A 21,445-nucleotide genomic window follows, 5' to 3' on the forward strand; every position below is an offset into this window, starting at 1 on the left:
ATGGGCAAGCAGCCTGCAGAGCCACACAGGACCCCATGCCAGGAGGGGCCCCACATGATGATGCCCTGCTGTCATCTTGAAATCCTTAATCGTGTTCATCGAGGGGCCTCATATTTTCATTTTGCACTGGGCCCCCTAGATTAGGTAGCCAGTCCTCCTCGGAACCGACGCTGGCATGTAGTAAAACCCACAGTAAATGTTAGCCGTTATAATTATCAAAGGAACTCAGCACCTTCTGAGCGCTCCATCCCTGATTCGTGCCTGTGAGCAGTGCATTGGCAACCCTGTAACAACCCTAAACTCACATTCCCTCAAGGCCATGGGCTTTATTTCCTGACCTGTCTTGAGGGTTAGTCTAGTGGAGTGATATGCTGCATGGATCCTGGAGCCAGAGCGCTGGCTTCAAGTCCCGGCTCTGCCCCTGGCTTGGTGTGCCGCCTTCATCTCTCAATGCCAGAGTTTCCTCATCTGTGACAATGGGTATAACGATGTCCCCCTGCTGCATGGAGATGCTGTGAAGATTAGATAAACTACAGCAATTCCTGGGAGGATCCTCCACCCTCTCTCCCCGTTCCCCCAAGCACATCTTCATTGGGTACTAGCTGTATACTTGGGATGTGCTGCTTCATGACAGTTAAATCAGTCACATGCCAACATTCCAGTGACACAACGGTGTGGCAGAGCAGAGAGGATGTGAGGTTTGGGTCCAGACGCAGTTGGGCTCAAACCCCAGTTCTGCCACTTAGTGGTGGGATAACGTTGAGCAAGTGTCTACTTGTCAAAGCCACAGTCCTCTCCCTGGCAAGTAGGGATGGTCAGCGTGTAGCCTGTTCCCCCGGATTCGGTGGAGGTGCCCCATCCGATGAGCAGTGCTCTGGGTCTGCTGGATTCTGTGTTCTCCCTGCCTTTAACGACCACCTGGTCGTGCTGCCCCCAATCCTCGGCCAGGACTGATGGAGGCCGGAAGGAGAAGATAGCCCTCGGGATCCTAGACCTGTGGAAGGCCACTGGTGAGCGAATGGGTAGTTAGACTGCCCTACCCTCCATCCCCAGCACTCTACTCCACCTGCCTGTTGCTGGTTTTGGAAACTGTTTTGTTGTTGTTTTTTTTTCAACCGTAAAATAAATTTACTGCTGATAACTTTATAGAATTTACTCCCTGTTTTTTTTTTAACATGTTTATTGGAGTATAATTGCTTTACAATGGTGTGTTAGCTTCTGTTTTATAACAAAGTGAATCAGCTATACATATACATATATCCCCATATCTCCTCCCTCTTGCGTCTCCTTCCCTCCCACCCTCCCTATCCCACCCCTCTAGGTGAAAAATATGGAACGCTTCACGAATTTGCGTGTCATCGTTGCACAGGGGCCATGCTAATCTTCTTTGTATCGTTCCAATTTTAGTATATGTGCTGCCGAAGCGAGCACATACTCCCTGTTTTTGATGTTACAAACTTTAGGGTCTTTGAGATATGCAGGATCCTTGTATTTAACTGGTGTAAACCCCATTATTTGAGCTCTCTCTCTCTCTCTTTTTTTTCTTTTGGCTGCGTTGGGTCTTTGTTGCTGCGCGCTGACTTTCTCTAGTTGGCGAGCGGGGGCCGCTCTTTGTTGCGGTGTGCGGGCTTCTCTTTGCGGTGGCTTCTGTTGTTGCGGAGCACGGGTTCTAGGTGCACGGGCTTCAGTAGTTGTGGTGCAAGGGCTTAGTTGCTCCGCGGCATGTGGGATCTTCCCGTACCAGGGCTCGAACCCCTGTCCCCTGCATTGGCAGGCGGATTTTTAACCACTGCGCCACCAGGGAAGCCCCAAGCGTATGTTTTTTAAAATAAAGTTTTTGCTTTGTGTTCTTCTTTCAACAATGCATGTCTTGGGCTTCCCTGGTGGCGCAGTGGTTGAGAATCTGCCTGCCAATGCAGGGGACACGGGTTCGAGCCCTGGTCTGGGAAGATCCCACGTGCCGCAGAGCAACTGGGCCCGTGAGCCACAACTACTGAGCCTGCGCGTCTGGAGCCTGTGCTCTGCAACAAGAGAGGCCGCGATAGTGAGAGGCCCGCGCACCACGATGAAGACTGGCCCCCGCTCGCCACAACTAGAAAAAGCCTTCGCACAGAAATGAAGACCCAACACAGCCAAAAATAAATAAATAAATAAATAAATAAATAAATAAATAAAACCCCCAAAAGACAAAAAAACAATGCATGTTTCACTGGTTTTCAGTACTTCATTATGAAACTGAAGCTACTGCTGATTGTCTTTCTGTTAGGAGTGATTTCGTTGTAAAATAGGATGCTCCTGGCATAGCAGCCAGGTAAAATAGAGGAAAACCAGTGAAATTTCAATTTCAAATAAACAAACACACTTTTGTCCAAGAGTGTTCTGTGTGTTTCCTCTTCTCAGTCTTTTTTACATTGAGTAGATGATAGCTGTGGTTTTGTCTACCTGGCCTTTATTATGTTGAGATATGTTCCCTCTATACTTGTTGAGATAAAGTACTCCTATTTGGATAGGGTGTCATTCTTTTTCCCCATTGGTGTACACCCTCTAGCTTTCTAAATGCCTACTCAGAAATAGATTCTTCTCCTTGGATGGATCTAGAGACTGTCATACGGAATGAAGTAAGTCAGAAAGTGAAAAACAAATATCGTATATTAACGCATATATGTGGAACCTAGAAAAATGGTATAGAGGAACCAGTTTGCAGGGCAGAAATAGAGACACAGATGTAGAGAACAAACGTATGGACACCAAGGGGGCAAAGTGGCGGGGAGAGGGGTGCTGGTGGGATGAATTGGGATATTGGGATTGACATATATACAGTAATATGTATAAAATAGATAACAAATAAGAACCTGCTGTATAAAAAAATAAATAAAATAGGGCTTCCCCAGTGGCGCAGTGGTTAAGAATCTGCCTGCCAATGCAGGGGACATGGGTTCGAGCCCTGGTCCGGGAAGATCACACATTCCACGGAGCAACTCAGCCCGTGGGCCACAACTACTGGGCCTGTGCTCTAGAACCCGCGAGCCACAACTACTGAAGTCCGCGTGCCACAGCTACTGAAGCCCACGCACCTAGAGCCCGTGCTCTGCAACAAGAGAAGCCACCACAATGAGAAGCCTGTGCACGGCAACGAAGAGTAGCCTCCACTCGCCACAACTAGAGAAAACCCGCAACAAAGACCCAACATAGCCAAAAATAAATAAATAAAAAATAACTTTTTTAAAAAAATAAATAAATAAAATTAAATTAAAAAATTCAAAACATAAAAAAAAAGAGATAGGTTCTTCGCACACTTCAGCTCATTGGCTGCTTTTAAACAAAAGTCTTTTACAACTTATTTCATGAGAAAAGAAAAAAGAGTAGGTAACCCGATTTGGTTACAACCATTAGATCTCAATTCTCTAACTCCTTCGAACTCTCCAGGCAGTGAGAGTAAATTCACTAGATCAGGAAAACCAATCTGTTTCCCCCCAAAATGCAAACCATAAAGTCTAACATAAATAAAATATGATAAAGATAATCTACAAAAAACCAACATGGAGTCCTCTTTAACAAATCATGGTTTCTCCTGGTGGAGTTTCCATGGAAAATTGAATCTACCCAGATTATCTAAAATGGTTCCATCCAAGACCTTTATCCAATCACTGGGATGATGAGGTTATAGGAAGGGACACCTGGAATTTCCCCTGGCTCTTATATAAATAGAGACATTTCAGCTCCAGACACACTTTGAGAGCCAGTCCCGGACTTGAGGAGGCTGAAGGCAAGAGGGCTCCAAGAGGTAAGTGACATGTGGGAATGTCTAAAGAGAATGCTTAGAAATCAGGAGAGATGGAGGTGGGTTTCAGAAAGGTTTGGCTTTCTATTCACCTTGCATTAGCTCAGAGACCTTGGGAAAGCAGCAGATCTCCCTCAAACCCCACACTAACTATGGTTGATTGTTGAACTCTTCTGTGAGATGAGAAGAATGTTTCCATAGTCCGTGGTGTGGTGTGCTGCGGTTCATTTTTTCAACTAGGGTTTCTGAACCGTGGTGCTATGGATATTTTGACCAGAAATTTTTTTGTTTTCCTATAAAGGTGGATGTCAGAATTATAATAGAGTGGATTATTGTCTGTGGCATGAAATATTGAACCAGGGGGGTAGTGATGTCCAGTATTTGGATGTGGGATGTATGGGAGAGGGAAGGGTGGAATAAAATGAAACTCATCTGGTTCATTCTTTTCCTTTTCTTTTCTTTTCTTTTTTTTTTCCCAGCCTTCTGAACAGTGACTCTATTGCTGAGAAGAAGCAGAGGAAATCCCTTTCCACAGAGTTCAATTGGCACCAGCTCTACAAGTGTTTCCTCAGTGTCCTATTGGAAAATTTCTCCGTCAACATGGCTGAGGACCAGATATTTTTCTGGGGTCAAGGAAAACTCCCCTACGGCCCTGGATCAGAGTCACCAGTGTCTGTGCCACACCAAGATACACTTTTGGAAGAGCCAGACTGTGACCGGGAGATGTGGCACGTTCGCTTCAGAACATTTAGAAGCTCAGAGGAATCCGACCCCGTCCAGGATCTGAGGAGACTCCGTGAGCTCTGCCATCTGTGGTTGAGGCCAGATCTTCACACCAAGGAGCAGACGATGGACATGCTGGTGCTGGAGCAGTTTATGATCTGCATGCCGCTGGAGTGCCAGGTCTTAGTCAAGGAAACGGGGGTGCAGAGTTGCAAAGCCTTGGAGGACATGCTAAGAAATAAGCAGAAACCCAAGAAGTGTGTGAGTAGGAACCTTGGGATCGGTATGGGAAAGGGAGAGATGGGATGGGACCTGTAAGCTGGGGGTTGAACAAGATAGGATCTGAGTGGTTGACTCTAAATCACTGATATTCAAATGGGTGAGAGGTTTCTTTGGGCATCGTTGAGAGTTATTTTTGGCTGTCCCAACTTGAGGGATGTAGATCTTTTAAACAACAAAAAAAGTGCGCTTGTATGGTACGATGCCATTGGTTGCCTTGAGAGCTGCTTTCCAGGTCGTATAGGAGACTGATCTCGATTGAGTTTTTTCCCTCACAGACCATAGTCCGCATACAAGGACAGGACTTTCTTGTGCGAAGCTCAGAAGTTGAGATGGTTGAATCCGAGGCCAGTGACATGAACGATGAGAGAGACCAATGCAGGGAGCCCCGATCCCCTGTGAGTGAGATACCTCCAGAGAACGGCCAGCAGAAAAGACGAGAGCTGCATATTCTGACAGGAGCCAAGGACCTGTCAAGGGGGCAGGTGAGCGTGTGATGCCCTGGTCTCTGGAGAGAGTCTGGGAGAACTTAGAAGAGGTTCAGGTGGACATTGCTGCTAGAGTAATTGGGAGTTTTGGTAAAGGACAGGAATGGACCCATTGGCTTCAGGGATTTTCATGGATGCCTTAAGTTCCTAGACATTTTCCAGCTTGTGTGAGAATGAAGACTTATCCATCTTTGTCCCTTTGCCATGAATACGTGTAGTTTTAAGAGTGGGGAGAAAGGAATCCTGCCTCAATGGAATAGTGCTAGGTCAGTTTGCCGCGGGTAAATGCACTGACAGCTGATTTCCACATGGTTGCTTTCCTCAGAGGCACTTCATAGTTCACAATATGGTCAACCCTTGGAGTAGAAGGAGTGGTTCCCAATTCGACTCATTTTTCCTCCTAGAGGACACTGGAGAATGTCTGGAGACAGCTGATTTGTCCAAATGGGGTTGGGTGTGGGGGAGGGGATGCTCTTGATTTCTAGTGAGTAGAGACTAGGGATGCTGCTCATCATCTTACCATGTACTGCATAACCACCATCAGAAGGACGAACTCAAACAAAGTAGGAAAAAGTGATGAACTTGGGAGAATGTACCCAGGGTCCTTTGCTTCCAGGGTCAGGGGCAGGGAGTATTGAGATGACACAGAGAGATGTATGCATTGAGAATTCAGAGTGCCAACTATGGTATCAAGACTTGATTGCACGATGTGGCCAGTAGGGATCAAGGATAGACTTAGGTATCAGGAGATGATTATCAATTGGGGTGATGGGGGTGGCCCAGAAGAAGTCAGGGCATATCCCCCAAACTGATATTAAGAAAGTTGGAGTCTTAGATCATGATATGACAGGGATGGGGAAAGAGGAAACAGAGCTTTCCATGGACTAAGGTAGCTGGGTTATTGACTCTGCTTGGTTGCTCCTTGGCAGGACCAGAAAGGTCTCCTGCCAGAGACCTTTCCTGAAACAGGTGAAATGGAGGGTCTGACATCCAAGGAGAACTTGGAGAAAGACCTGATGGAAGACACGGAAGAGACAAGAACCCATCAATCTCAAGAGCCTGAACATCTGAAAGGTCCTGGTGAGTCTGGAAACTTGGAATTCAGAGGAGTTAATGACTCCCTTCCTATGGTGGCTTGGGGCTGGGTACCCAGCATTACCATCCCTTGGGCGGGCGGGGGGAGTTGGTTCTCCAAACCAACCTTCTCCATCATCCCCTTTCCAGAGTGTGTCATAATCTAGACTCTTAGGTAGTTTAGTTGATGGGAAGTTCTCTGCCACATCAGCACTGGGTTTCAATGAGGTTGGCACCACGGAAAATGCTCCTTGTTAAATGCTGTGTGCTGAATCTCTTTTTTCAGAACATTCTGAGAGGGCAGAGGGTGGGAAGAATCCCCAAGAAGGAATTCATATTTCAAATGTGGATGCTGAGCGTTTTCCTCTTGTGTTCCAGAGGGAGAAGTTTCTACTAAGTGTGGATACAGAAAAGGTTCTCTGAGGGGTCTAAGAGGTTTCAAAAGGAAACAGGCCAACAGTCCCAGTTTCCAAGAAGTACATCAAGAAGAAACCACATCTTTGGACAAAGGAGAATTCTCAGGACAACTTGGGTCCCCTTTCATTGGTTCACCTAGCACGGTGGGACCCAACATTCTTCCTGAGGGAAAAGAAGCCCAGGCATGGGCACCCTATGAATGTAGGGAATGCAAGAAGAGATTTCCTTATCCATCTCAGCTTACCCTTCACCAGAGGACACACACAGGAGAGAGACCTTTTCGATGCAACACGTGTGACAAAGGGTTCATGCAGCCTTCGGACCTGAGAGCTCATGAGCGGATCCACACAGGCAAGAAGCCATACTGCTGTGATCTCTGCCCCAAGAAGTTCACCCACGACTCCACGCTGCGTGCTCACAAGAGGACCCACACCAAGGAGAAGCCTTTCTGCTGTGAGCACTGTGACAAAGCCTTCAGCCACAGAGGGAACCTCAATGTTCACCGACGCACCCACTCTGGGCTCAAACCCTACGTGTGTCCCGAGTGTCACAGTGCCTTCTGTCAGCTGGGGACTTTCAAACGCCACCAGAAAACACATTCCAAATGACTCGCCCCAGTCCCTGCCCTCAGATGCCAGTCTCTTCTGATCCAAGAAGGAAATTCAGGATAATTTGTTACTTATGTAATATCAAGAAAGGATGACATTTGAAGAATTTAGGATTATACTGGAACCTAATGGGGTTCCATTCACGTGAATTAGGAGGATCCTTGAGCGCTAACTTATAATTCCCTTTGGATTTTGTTTTCTACTTTAGTGTAGGCTATGCTTTTCTGATAAGCTTTTGCTCTGTGTTCTTCTTCCAATGAAGTCATGTTTCATTGGTTTTCAGTACTTCATCATGAAACTGAGGCTGCTGTCGATTGTCTTCCTGTTAGGCACGATTTCATTGTAAATTAGGATGCTCCGTGTAGGGTGGCCAGACTAAATACAGGACAACCAGTGACATTTAAATTTCAAATAAACAAACACTTTTCTGTCAAAGAGTGTTCTGTGTATTTCCTCCTCCAAGACTTCTACGTGGAGTAGATAATAGCTGTGTTCTTGTCTATGTGGCCTTTATTATGTTGAAATATGTTCCCTCTATACTTTTTCAGATATTGCTTCCTTAGGTGTTTACAAAACGGAAGGCTTCCTAAATTGATAGGCATCATTCTTTCTCCGGGCTGGTGTTCAACCTCTGGTTTTCTAAATGTCTACTCAGAAATAGGTTCTTATAGTTGAGCTCATCAGCTGATATTAGAAAAAAAAAAAGTCTTTAAAAATTTTTTTAAACTTTTTATTCATTTTATTTATTTATTTTGGCTGCATTGGGCCTTTGTTGCTGCATGTGGGCTTCCTCTCATTGCGGCGAGCGGGGGCTACTCTGCATTGCGGTGCGAGGGCTTCTCATTGCAGTGGCTTCTCTTGTCGCGGAGCACAGTCTCTAGGCACGCCGGCTTCAGTAGTTGTGGCTTGCTGGCTCTAGAGCGCAGGCTCCGTCACTGTGCCTCATGGGCTTAGTTGCTCCGCAGCATGTGGGATCTCCCTGGATTAGGGATCGAATCCCTGTCCCCTGCCTTGGCAGGAGGATTCTTAACCATTGTGCCACAAGGGAATTCCTAGAAAAAAGTCTTTTAAGCCTTATTTACATGAGAAAAAATAGTTAGGTAACCCACCAACTATCAGATCTCTATTCTCTTTCTCCCTGGAACACTTCACGCAAATGAGAAAATAATTCACTAAACCAGGAATACCAATCCATTTCCCACCCACCGACCCCCCCAAGAAAAAGCAATCCATAAAATTCTAGAATAAATAAAGTACAATAAAGAAGTCTACCACAAAACCAATATGGAAGCCTCTTGAATAAATCATGGTTTCTCCTGGTGAAGTTTCCATGGAAAATTGAATCCACCTGGATTATGCAAAATGGTTCGTTCCACAACATTAACCCAATCACTCTGCTTACTGGGTAACAGTCAGGGACCCCTGGAATTTCCCCCAGCTCCATATAAATAGAGACATTTCATCTCCTGGCACAGTTTGAGAACAAGTCTGTGACTTGAGGACACTGAGGTCAAGAGGGCTCTGTGGGGTAAGTCCCAAGTGGGAATGTCTAAAGAGAATACTTAGAAATCAGGACAGATAGAAGTGGGTTTTCGAAAGGTTTGGCTTTCTATTCAACTTTCTATTCTCCGAGCTAACTCGGAGACCTTGGGAAAACAACTGACCTCCCTGGATCCTCATATTAACTATGGTTGATTGTTGAACTCTTCTGTGAGATGAGAAGAACTTGTCACCCAAGTGAACACAAAAACACTAATTCAGAAATATACATGCACCCCAAAGTTCATAGCAACGTTATTTACAATAGCCAAGACATGGATGCAACCCATGTCCATCAACAGAAAAATGGATAAAGAAGGTGTGGTATGTATATACAATGGAATATTAGCCATAAAAAGAATGAAATAATGCCATTTGTAGCAACATGGATGGACCTAGAGGTTGTCATACTGAGTGAAGTAAGTCCGACAGAGAAAGACAAATATCATATGATGTCACTTATATGTGGAATCTAAAAAATACAACAAACTAGTATAATAAAAAGGAAGCAGACTCACAGATATAGAGAACAAACTAGTGGTGACCAGTCGGGAGAGGGCAGGGATGGGCAATATATGGGTGGGGGAGTAGGATGTACAAACTTTTGGGTGTAAATTAGGCTGCAAGGATGTAGTGTACAACACTGGGAATATAGCCTATATATATATAATATATATATATTATATATAATATATATATTTATTATTTTTTTAAAGATAGGGAGTATTTAGCCATTGTCATTAATTTAATGTAACAATAAATAAGTGACAATTAACTCTTCTTAGCAAGTTTGGAACATTTCTCTGATTTCGATAATTGTAAATTGTTGGGTCAAGACACATGCACATTCATACAACATTTAGTATATGTTACCAGATACAATACCTGCCGGGAAACTAACACTTCACAATCCGGCCAGCAGAGAGCAGGGTGATCATTTTCCTACATTCTTGCCAAACTGGATGTTGTACTTTTTGCCTCCAGAGGCACAAATAGAAGGCCATCATTTTGAAGTGTACCTCTTTGCTGGTTAGAATCTCAATATTGTTGCCTATGGTTGCTTTTTTTTTAAAAATTGAAGTATAGTTTATTTACAATGTTGTGTTAATTTCTGCTGGACAGCACAGTGATTCAGTCATACATTCTTTTTCATAATCTTTTCATTATGGTTTGTCACAGGATGTTGAATATAGTTCCCTGTGCTATACAGTAAGACCTTGTTGTTTATCCATCCTATCAATAATAGTTTGCATCTGTTAATCCCAAACTCTCAATTCATCCCTACCCCACCTCCTTCCCCCTTGGCAAACCATAAGTCTGATCTCTATGTCCGTGAGTCTGTTTCCATTTCATAGATGTGTTCATTTGTGTCTTATTTTAGATTCCACATATAAGTGATATCATATGGTGTCTGTCTTTCTCTTTCTGTCTTATTTCACTCAGTATGACAATCTCTAGGTCCATCCATGTAGTGGCAAATGGCATTATTTTATTCTTTTTTATGGCTGAGTAGTATTCCATTGTATATATGTACCACATCTTCTTTATCCATTCATCTGTCGATGGACATTTAGGTTGTTTCCATGTGTTGGCTATTGTGAATAGTGCTGAATATAACCAATATTTTGTAATAACTGTAAATGGAGTGTAACCTTTAAAAATTGTATTAAAAATAATTTAAAGTGTCCGAAAAATTAAAATAAAATAAAATACAATAACCAGGACTTCCCTGGTGGCCCAGTGGTTAAGACACCATGCTCCCAATGCAGGGGACACAGGTTTGGTTCCTGGTCGGGGAACTAAGATCCCACATGCTGCATGGCATGGTCAATAATAATAATAATAATAAAATAAAATAACCAATGGAATCTAAAAAGTAAAAAAAGGGACAATATAACAAAAGAGTCTCACAGAATCAGAACAAACTAGTGATGCCAGTGGGGAGAAAGAAGAGGGAGGGGCAAGATAGATGAAGGGACTTAATTGGTACAAACTAGTAGGTATAAACTAAGTTACAAGGATGTAATATACAGCACAGGGAGTACAGTTAATATTTTATAATAAAGTATGTAGTATATTCTATAAAAATATCGAATTACTACTTTGTACATCTGAAACTAATGTAATATTGTAAGTCAACTATACTTCAATAAAAAATAAAATGAAACAATAAAGTAAAATAACCAGTTCTTCAAATGAGGAAATGTTTTGCTAACTGATGCTTCAAGGAATGAGTATCTGTTTTAAAAAAAATAAATCTTTCTGCTGTTAGTGTGGGAATTAATTTGACCCTTCATTTGGTAATTCACATGACCTGCCATTTTTTTCTTTTACTAGAATGGTATATTTAAATGTTATTGTGGGACTTCCCTGGTGGCGCAGTGGTTAAGAATCCGCCTGCCAATGCAGGGGACATGGGTTCAAGCCCTGGTCTGGGAAGATCCCTCATGCCTCGGAACCGCTAAGCCCATGCGCCACAGCTACTGAGCCCGCATGCCATAACTACTGAAGCCCGTGCACCTAGAGCCCGTGCTCTGCAACAACAGAAGCCACCGCAAAGAGAAACCCGCACACCACAATGAAGAGTAGACCCCGCTCGCCAGCTAGATAAAGCCCGTGAGCAGCAAAGAATATCCAACGCAGCCCCCCCAAAATAAATAAATTTATAAAGAAATATTATATTATATTGAAATGTATTATTATTTTTATTATATTATTTATTATTTTATATTTATTATTATTTATTTTTAATTTTATTATTATTTACAATATATAAATATATTATAAATAATAAAATGAAATATTTTATTATACAGATTATTATTGACCCCAAAGTATTATATAGAGATCAAATTGTGCTTACTATATGATAATCTTCCAATTAGATTATAACCTGTTTTATTTATTATGCTATTTTATGAGACTAAATTATGATTTTACATATTTTTATAATTTGTATTGAGGTATAGTTGATTAATATTACATTAGTTTCAAGTGTACGACATTATGATTCAAAATTTTTATAGATTTTACTCTATTTAAAGTTATAAAATAATGTCTATACTCCCTCTGCTGTACAATATATCCTTGTAGCTTATTTCTTCTACACACGGTCATTTGTAACTCTTAATCCCTTACCCCTACCTACCCTTCTTCCCAGTGGTAACCACTCGTTTCTTTTTTATATCTGTGAGTCTGTTTCCGTTTTGTTACATACATTCATTTGTTTTATTTTTTAGATTCCACATATGAGTGATAACACACAGTATTTGTCTTTCTCTGACTTATTTCACTATCATACCCTCCAGATCATCCATGTTGTTGCACATGGCAAAATTTCATTCTTTTTATGGTTGAATAATATTCTCTCTCTCTCTCTCTCTCTCTCTCTCTCTATATATATATATATATATATATATATATCTCACATCTTCTTTATCCGTTCATCTGTTGATGGGCACTTAAGTTGCTTCCACGTCTTGCCGATTCTAAATAGCGCTGCTATGAACACTGAGGTGCCTGTATCTTTCTCTTTTTTTTAGGTACCTGTATCTTTTTGAATTAGTGTTTTCATTGTCTATGTATATAGACCCAGGAGTGAGATTGCTGGATCATATGGTAGTTCTATTTTTAGCTTTTAAAGGAACTTCCATACTGTTTTCCACAGTGGCTGCACCAATTTACAATCCCACCAACAGTGTAGGAGGGTTTCCTTTTCACCAACATTTGTCATTTGTAGACTTTTTCTTTTTTAATAAATAAATAAATTTATTTATCTATTGGACTGCGCTGGGTCTTCGTTGCTGCGCGTGGGCCCTCTCCAGTTGCCCCGAGCGAGGGTTACTCCTCATTGTGGTGCGTGGGCTTCTCATCGCAGTGGCTTCTCTTGTTGCAGAGCACAGGCTCTAGGTACACGGGCTTCAGTAGTTGTGGCACGCGGGCTTAGTTGCTCCGCGGCATGTGGGATCTTCCTGCACCAGGGATCGAACCCGTGTCCCGTTCATTGGCAGGTGGATTCTTAACCACTGCGCCACCAGGCAAGTCCCTGTTTTTGCTTTAAAGTGATGGTTATTACAATGAGGTTTCCAGATGGCAGTGGGATTGGTTAAAAGGGGACTATCTTATACCATTTTGCGGAAGATGACTTAAGTTCCTCTTATGGTTACCAGAGGCATTTAAAAGAAATAATTTAAATTTTGCTTATGTTCCTGAAAGAAGCTAGATTTAGTTTAACTTCCACGACTTACATGGGTTCCTCGCTCAGGGAATTTTCAAGTGCTGTCTCCATTTTGTATTTAACTTTATTTGTATTAGTTTTTTGTATGTGATAGTTTCATTAAAATTTAAAATGGAAAAAGAAGAGGGAAAAACTGTTGGGCAGGTAAAACAGGACTTGTGCACTAGATGAGGTCTGCAATGAGGAGGTGACACGGTCAGATCTGGGTGTTAGATCCTTGCGGCCCCGGTGGGAGCTGGTTTGAGGGAGAGGAGAGTTCAGTAGAAGGCTGGGGCAACGGTAGTCAGGAGGGGAAGGGAGGCTGGCGCCTTGGGGATGGAGAGGAGAGGTGAAGGAACCCGGCAGCAGTGGACCACATTTCAATCTGGGAGGCAGGTGGATTGTGGGTGTGGGGTTCAGAGGGACATCTGTGCGGACAGAAATTCGGGAAGGGCAGGATGTCCACACAGGGAAGGGCAGGTCTTCACATCGTCGGTTGTGTCCACTCGGTTTTCCCCAGTGAAGTTTCACCCAACTACTACCACCCTGAAGAAGCCTCCGAAGAAAGAACACCAGGTGGAACGCGTTGAGATGCGCCTACATGATGGTCACCTTCTTGTTCGTGTCCTACAGTAAAGAAGGCTGGGTAGGAAAAGCTGGGTACCTAATGAGGGAGGGGGAGGGGGAATGGATGGAGGGAGGGGGAGGGGGAATGGATGGAGGGAGGGGGAGAGAGGGGAGCTTGAAGGAAGGGAAGGAGGAGCCGGGTACCCAAGGCCCAGGCAGGATGTTGGTGATGATAGTGAAGATGAGGAGGACCTTGCAGCACTTGTAGAAGAAGTGCTAACGGATTTGGTGTGAGGGATGGGGAAGGCCGAGGGGCCGAGGAGATGAGTGCCAGGCTTGGCATGGGCCCTTGGTTAGATGAGTGGTTCTCAGATGGGGGTGATTTTGCCACTCAGGGGACACTCAGCAGCATCTGGAGACCTTTTGGGTTGTCACTGCTGGAGGAGGGGTTGTTACTGGCACTTAGTGGATAGAGGTCAGGGATGCCTCTCCACATTCTATATTGCATAGGACGGTGCCCACAGCAAAGACTGACCCAGGTCAAAATGTCAGTGGTGATGAGGTTGAGAAACCCCAGGTTAGAGGATCCTGTCACTTATGGGGACGGAGTGAACTGGCTGGAAGATGAAGCAGTAAGAGGGGAGACCCCAGGATGTCGCCACAAGAGGGAAGGAGAAGGAGGCGGGCAGGAAAGAAGGAAGGAGGACTGGGGAGAAAGGGAGGGAAGGTGGTAGACTTGCCTCACCCCTGCCATCTCTTTCTCTGTTTCTGGTTCACCCCTTCTTCAGCCTCCCAAGTGTTACTGCCATTACTGTAACCCAGAAGTGGACACCAAGTATGTTCTCGCAGGGAAGGGGGTTTTGTCCACTGCTAGGGTGGGAGGGCTTGGTCCCAACTGCCTAGTGTTTGAGTAGGGAACCCCAGGGGGGTTTCAAAACTCCAACTGTAGAATCACAGAATTGAATGAAAAGTTTCAAGTTCATCTCCCTAATCTCAAGCCACCGCTCACAAATGATAAGGATATGGAGAACTGAAAGAATTCATTTATGAATTCCCTCAAGAAATGTTATGTGGGATTTTTTTTAAGTTGTGGCAGGATACACATAATATAAAAATTTTTAAATACATTTATTTATTTATTTTTGCCTGCATTGGATGTTCATTGCTGCGCACGGGCTTTCTCTAGTTGTGGTGAGCAGGGGCTACTCTTTGTTGCGGTGCGTGGGCTTTTCACTGGGGTGGCTTCTCTTGTTGAGGAGCATGTGCTCTAGGCACGTGGGCTTCAGTAGTTGTGGCACATGGGCTCAGTAGTTCTGGCACACAGCCTTAGTTGCTCCGCAGCCTGTGGGGTCTTCCCGGACCAGGGCTCGAACCCGTGTCCCCTGCATTGGCAGGCCGATTCTTAACCACTGCGCCACTAGGGAAGTCCCTATAAAACTTACCAAAAAAAAAAGAATATATTTAAAATATTAAGCCTAACTCATATTCTATGAATAACTCCAGTATCTAAAGTCGTTGCTGATGTGATTTTGCTGGCAGTTGTTCTTGTTTTCTCTTGCTCGTGGTTTAGGTGCCTTGTTGAGAATTTTGACTACACACATATCAAATAAAATTCAAAGAATTTTTTGAAAAAAAATAAAAAATAAAACTTACCATTAGTGACGTTTAGGACATTCACAATGTTTTGCAACTATCTAGCTCCAAAAATTTTTCATCATCCCCAGAGGAACCTCTGTACCCATAAGCAGTCTCTCCTTCCAGCCCCTGGCAACCACTAATCAACTCTCTCTCTCTCTCTCTCTCTCTGGATTTAGCTATTCTGGACATTTCATATGAGTGGAATCATATACTGTGTGGCCTTTTGTGTCTGGCTTCATTCACGTAACATAATGTTTTCAAAGTCCATCCAAGTTGTAGCATGTAACAACACTTCATTCTTTTCCATGGCTGAATAGTATTCCTTTGCATGGATATGCCACATTTTGTTTATCCATTCTTCAGTTGAAGGACATTTGAGTTGTTTCCACCTTTTGACTATTGTTACTAGTGCTGCTATGAACATCTGTGTACAAATTTTTGTTTGAACACCTGTTTCCAGTTCTTTGGGGTACACACACCTAGGAGTAGAAAGTCTGTCATGTGATAATTCTATGCTGCACTTATTGAGAAATGCAGTCAATACATTTTTATTGAGTAACTGCTCTATGATGGATTCTGGATTCATTAAAATGGTCAAACGGTGAATTTCATGTCATGTGGATTTTACCTCAGTTTTTTAAAACTATAAAAAGGGGTGGAGGCTGGAGTCACGCTCAGGCTGTAGGTTTCAGACCAATGCAGCAGACTGTGAGCCCCTCTGGGAGCAAGAAGACGCTTGATCTCTCCCTGGGACTCCAGTGCCCAGGCCTTATATATTCACACCCTGCACCAACTCTACATGATCCCAGTGTGACAGGCTGGGGGTGCAGCAGGGCTGCAGCAGGGGAGCTCCCTGTGCTCTTGGAGCATGCCCTCTAGTGGGAGTGCAGGGGATAAACTAGCAATCATCTGAGTTTCCTAGAAGGTGCTGTGACAGAGAGGAACTGGAGCGCGCAGCTTTGTCCCACTGGGTGGTCAGAAGAACCCCTCTCTGAGGAGAAGACATTTGCACTGAGTGATGGGGAGGAGCCAGCCGGCTGAGATCTAGGGAAGCATGTTCCAGGTAGTGGGTCAGCTCGGGGAGTTGGAGGGGCAGGGTGAGCAGAGCCCAGTGAGCAAGGAGAGTGGTCTAGGATATAAATTGATGCACAGATACATTTCCCTCCTCTCTTGCCTTCCTTAGAAACGATCCCTGCTGTGCTTTCTAGTGGCCCTGCTCCATCTCGGCTCAGCCTTCATGAGTCCTCCATCTCTCAGGTAGTCAGTCTCAACTCCTGCGAAAACTCCCTGTTCCCTGGACTGCCGATTTGGAGGTTAATGAGTTGGGTCCTTTGAGGAATAGTGCCTATCTGCCCAGAGGCATGGCAGGAAGGTGTCTCTGAGAAGATGGGCCCAGAGTGTAGCTGAGTGAGCATCTGCAGGGGCCTCCCCCACAACTCCTCTTCAGCCTTTATCAACTCTTTCCCTCTGTTTCTGTAATAAAGTGTACACTTGTTGAAATGGCTGAGTGCCTGGTTCTTCCACTGAGACTTTGCATGTGGGGTGGCAGGCGTGCGAAGAGTCCTATCTATCACGTAATTCTGGCAGCAACCCTATAAGGAGGTTCTATTATGCTGCCTGCTTTGTAAGTGGAGAATATAGAAGACTTGAGTCCAGATCCCAGCTCCACCCCTTACTGGATTGCCATTCTGGGGAAGTTATTGTTTCTCAGTGCCGCGTTTTACTATCTATAAAATGGGGATATTAAGAGTGTATAAGACCTCTAATCATCACAATCAGGACCAGTCGTTTGGTTCATCAAAAAGTTGGTTAAAAGGGGCAATGAAAAATACTTTAAAATCTGTAATTGTACACATATTTGCCAATGCTTTGATATAGGACCAGAGGTTGGTTTTGCTTTGTTTTTGGTTTGGGTATATGGACCTACAATTTCCAGTTTGTCCTTAAGTGGGGAGCAAAAACTCTTAATACAGCAATTTGGGCATAGGGGGAGGCCAGGGATGCTGCTCTACACGCTACAGTGCACAGGACGGCCCCCAAACCCAAATGTCAATAACGCTGAGGCTGAAAAACATGGGTTCACTTTCTGCGTCTCCCCGCTCAAAACGTCCATCCCCTTCTTTGTTCCCTGCTGTCTCCATGGCAACGGGCACTTATCGGGCATTTAATAACGACCCGCTGGATGAATAAATGAAGGCCCAGGGTGGGCAGGGGGAGGCGGGCGTGCTCCTGAGACTCACTAGTGGCCCATTTGTCATGGAGACAGGCCTGAAATGGAAAGTCTGGGTTTCCAACCAAATTGGGAGCAAAAAAATAATAAACAAAAACGAGCCAGTGAATCCAGCGAAGTCTCTTAGCACTTACTAGAAAGCAGGCACGATCATTTACTAGTGATTATTTCGATAATAAATCTTCCCCGACCCCAAGCGGACAGCTCACAAGCGGCCCCGCCCCCACCGGGCTCCTCCCAGGACCCGCCCCATCACCGCCCTCCCCAGGCGCACGAGCTCAACGCCTCATCACAGGGCCCGGCGCGTGACGTCACCGCGCAAGGGGCGGGGAGCGAGCGTGCGGTGTTACCATGGTTACCGCGATAGGCTCAGAAACATCCACAAGTGATTGTCGAGCCCCCCACAACTGACACCGAGGCCAGCGAACGGGCCAGGCCACCTGGCAGGAAGGACCTGGCAAGCAGGGCCAGGGATAGAAAACGGGAACGCTGGGTCAGGGACATTTCTCATTCCCATCGGCGGCCTGATTGCTCGGCGGCCACTTCCGGATCCGGGTGCTATTTTTCCCTAGAAAATAACAGTTTGAGAACCATTTACAAGCGTTCTCTATCCACGAAGTCATCCTTGAATACAGCCATTGTTATCACAGTCTCCTTTTTACGAACAAGTGTGCCTCCCGTTTCTCTGCCCCTTTGAGACTACAATATCCAGAAGTCTCCGGGCCGCTCTTCCCCAGGCCCTCGGTCCGAAGGTTGCCTTGGAGACAGCGAGACGCCGAAAGCCAGAAAAAACGAGGCGGGGCCAGGTTGGAAGAAGGATTCTTATTGGCGGAGCGATCACGTCACCAGCTTTGAAGGACAGGTCAGGGGTGCGCGTGCGTACTGCGTTGGCCCCGCGTTCATTCTCGGTTAGTGGAGGACGGGGGTCCGCAAACCTCCGGCTACTGGGTGGGGTCGTAGGTCGCGTTGGGGCATGGCCAAATTTGCGCATGCGAGGCGCTCCGGGCTGCGTTCCCGGGGCCAGAACTGCGGGCTCCGTAGAAGTGCCCCGGGGAGGTGAGTGAGATCCCCGGATACCCTACCCGGGTTTCCCACTGGGATTCCCAGTCTCCGTGGTAACAGCCACTCCTAGCTCGCATGTGACGTCATAGCTCCCCCTGGGAGGAGAAGGAGCAAATTTGAAGGCGGTGCGGGTTCTGAGCCTCGCCCTCTCCCTCCTCTGGGCTGATATAAGGCATCCTGGTTAGGAGTTTGCACCACACCCACAGCTCTTAAGAATGCTTTCTAACAAGAGCTCAGTAATCATTGATGATTGTTTTAGAATTATTTTTTAATGATGATAAATGCAAAATGGCTGGCACAAAATCGCTTTCGAAAAATGATAGACGTTACAGGTTTAATAGAATTCGTATCAGCTCATGCCAGCTACCACGTATCAAATACTCATCGTGTGCCAAAGCGTTATAAAACGCTTCTATTACTCAACCTTCACTGCAATCCCATGAATGTAGTTCCTCTCAAAAATCTCCATTTCACCAAGAAGGAAGTCAAGCCTGAAGCAGGCTGCCTCACTTGAACAGGGACACAGAGCAAGTAACTAGACCCAGCACATCTCCTTAATGTCAAAAGATCTGCCCTTAGCCACACGTTTTGCCACCTCTGATATTATAGCGATTTCATAACAATATCCAAGGGTGATTTATAATAAGAAACATATATTTGGTCTTTGTTCCCATTCTTTAGGGCATAGAGCTCCTAAAACCCTTGGAATTTCATAAGTAATGAGAGTTGATAAAGGTGCTTTTGATACGTTAGTGCGATGGCTTTTGGCAAGCATGTAGGGACTCTGGGCTGGTTGCCAGGGGCGCCAGCCTAGCGACTGGCGATTGTCAGCGGTCAGGGATTTAATCAAGCGTGCCGAGGTAATAAAGCCTTTATAAAAGCCCAGGAGGATGGGGTTCTGAGAGCTTCCAGGTGGGTGGACACATGGAGATTTGGGAGAGCGGAGCACCGCAGAGGGCATGGAAGCCCCAAGCCCTTTCTTCACACCTTGCCCTATACATCTGGTCCATCTGGCTGTTCCTGAGTTACATTATTTTATCATAAACTGGTCATGTGGTGGGAATTCCCTGGTGGTCAAGTGGTTAGGACTCCACGCTTCCACTGCAGGGGGCCCAGGTTCAATCCCTGGTCGGGGAACTAAGATCCTGTATGCCATGCGGTGTGTCCAAAAATAAATAAATAAAATAAGATAAAATAAAAAATTGGTCATCTGGTAAGTAAGATGTTTTTCTGAGTTCTGTGAGCCTCTCTCACCAGTTAACTGAGCTCAAGGAGGGGGTCGTTGGAGCCTCAAATCCATAGCCAGTGGGTCAGAAGCACAGGTGACAACCTGGATGTGTGTTCGGTGTCTGACATGGAGGGGACAGGGCAGTCTTGTGGGACTGAGCCCTTAACCTGTGGGATCTGATACTGTCTCTGGGTAGATATTGTCAGAATTGAGTTGAATTGTTGGACGCCCAGCTGGTGTCAGAGAATTGCTTGGTGGTGTGTGAAAAAAACACATTGTAATTGGTGTCAGAATTGGAAGACGTAACCCTTTTCTGGATTCCTCGGTCCTCTGTGCCCCTAAGAAAGGCCCCCCCGCTTTCTTTTTGACCCTGAGCAAGACCAGGACAGCCCACGCACCTCCGAGGGATCCTGCGAGCCTTGGGGGAGTCTGGTGGTGATACAGGGCCCGCCTCACCTGCCTTTCCAAGCCTGCATCATGGTGCCCACCCCACAGGGCAGGGGAAGTCTTAGATGCATCTACCTCATGTGGATGAGAGCCAGTCTGAGTACGAACTCATTACTATTTCATGAAAATTAAAATCTAAAAAGTCCTCAGGCTGGGAATTCCCTGGCAGTCCAGTGGTTAGGACTCAGCGCTTTCAATGCTGAGGGCGAGGGTTCCATCCCTGGTCGGGGATCTAAGATCCTGCAAGCCGTGTAGCACGGCCAAAAAAAAGAAGTACTCAGGCTAATGGTTCTCAAATTGCGGGTCCCCTGACCAGCAACACTTGCACTTTCTGGGAGATTGTTAGCAACGCAAATTCCTTGGGGCCCACTCCAGACCAGAAACACAGGGAGTGTGGCCAGCACTCCGTGTTTTAACTGGCCTTCAGGTGGTTCTGATGTGCTCGAGTTTGAAAATGATGTGGAGAAGGGATAAAATTAGGGGGATTAGGAAACCCGGCTGATATGGTCATCCTGTGTTGGGGGTGGTGGGAGGAGGGAAGCACTCCAAGACTTTTCTTTGTGGCTTCTTGTTATCGAATCACTCCTGCTGCTTGCCACTTGCCCCATCAATACTCACAGATGTTGGTGGAATGGAAGACTGCCTTTTATCAGGATGCCAGCAGTCTGGGGAGACGGTGGACTCAGCGTCTCCCAAAAACCACCTCTAAAGATTCTGCTCCGAAACAAACAAACAAACAAAACAACACAAAAGATTCTGCTCTGTCATGAAAGCTTTTAAAGGGAGACAGGGAAGTCATCTCGGTTAATCACTGAGATGGGGGGTCAGTCGTCACCATCCCCCACTGTGTGCAGGCTTGTTGACTTCTTGTGATTTTTCTCTAGATGCTATCTTGTTCACACAGTTTGTTTGAGAGATTACTGAAGGGGAAGCTAGGGAAGAGATCTGGTCTGGTCATCAGTTAATTACTTATTCTTCATTTCTACATCTTTTTTTTTTTTTTTTTTTTTTTTGCGGTACGCGGGCCTCTCACTGTTGTGGCCTCTCCCGTTGTGGAGCACAGGCTCCGGACGCGTAGGCTCAGCGGCCATGGCTCACGGGCCCAGCTGCTCCGCGGCATGTGGGATCTTCCCGGTCCGGGAAGATCC

General features: G+C 45.3%; 1 protein-coding gene, 1 non-coding gene and 1 pseudogene across 2 annotated transcripts; 2 read left to right on the top strand and 1 right to left on the bottom strand.

Annotated features, from left to right (window-relative positions):
• Window positions 1-1,324: 1,324 nt before the first annotated feature.
• On the bottom strand, window positions 1,325-1,431 carry LOC114890086. Its single transcript, XR_003792224.1, has one exon. It is a non-coding gene; the product is annotated as a U6 spliceosomal RNA (small nuclear RNA).
• Window positions 1,432-4,381: 2,950 nt separating this feature from the next.
• Window positions 4,382-7,370, top strand: LOC114884107 (zinc finger and SCAN domain-containing protein 5B-like). Its single transcript, XM_029202746.1, has 4 exons — window positions 4,382-4,765; window positions 5,062-5,268; window positions 6,201-6,351; window positions 6,724-7,370. The coding sequence occupies exons 1-4, from the start codon at window positions 4,382-4,384 to the stop codon at window positions 7,368-7,370; spliced, it is 1,389 nt and encodes a 462-aa protein (XP_029058579.1).
• An 11,179-nt stretch (window positions 7,371-18,549) lies between these two features.
• The window catches only part of LOC114903561, a 26,120-nt pseudogene continuing 23,224 nt past the window's right edge, over window positions 18,550-21,445 (top strand).

This window comes from Monodon monoceros, unplaced genomic scaffold (genome assembly GCF_005190385.1).
Source record: "Monodon monoceros isolate NGI ecotype Baffin Bay Population unplaced genomic scaffold, NGI_Narwhal_1 Super_Scaffold_10, whole genome shotgun sequence".
NCBI classification, from domain to species: Eukaryota; Metazoa; Chordata; class Mammalia; order Artiodactyla; family Monodontidae; genus Monodon; species Monodon monoceros.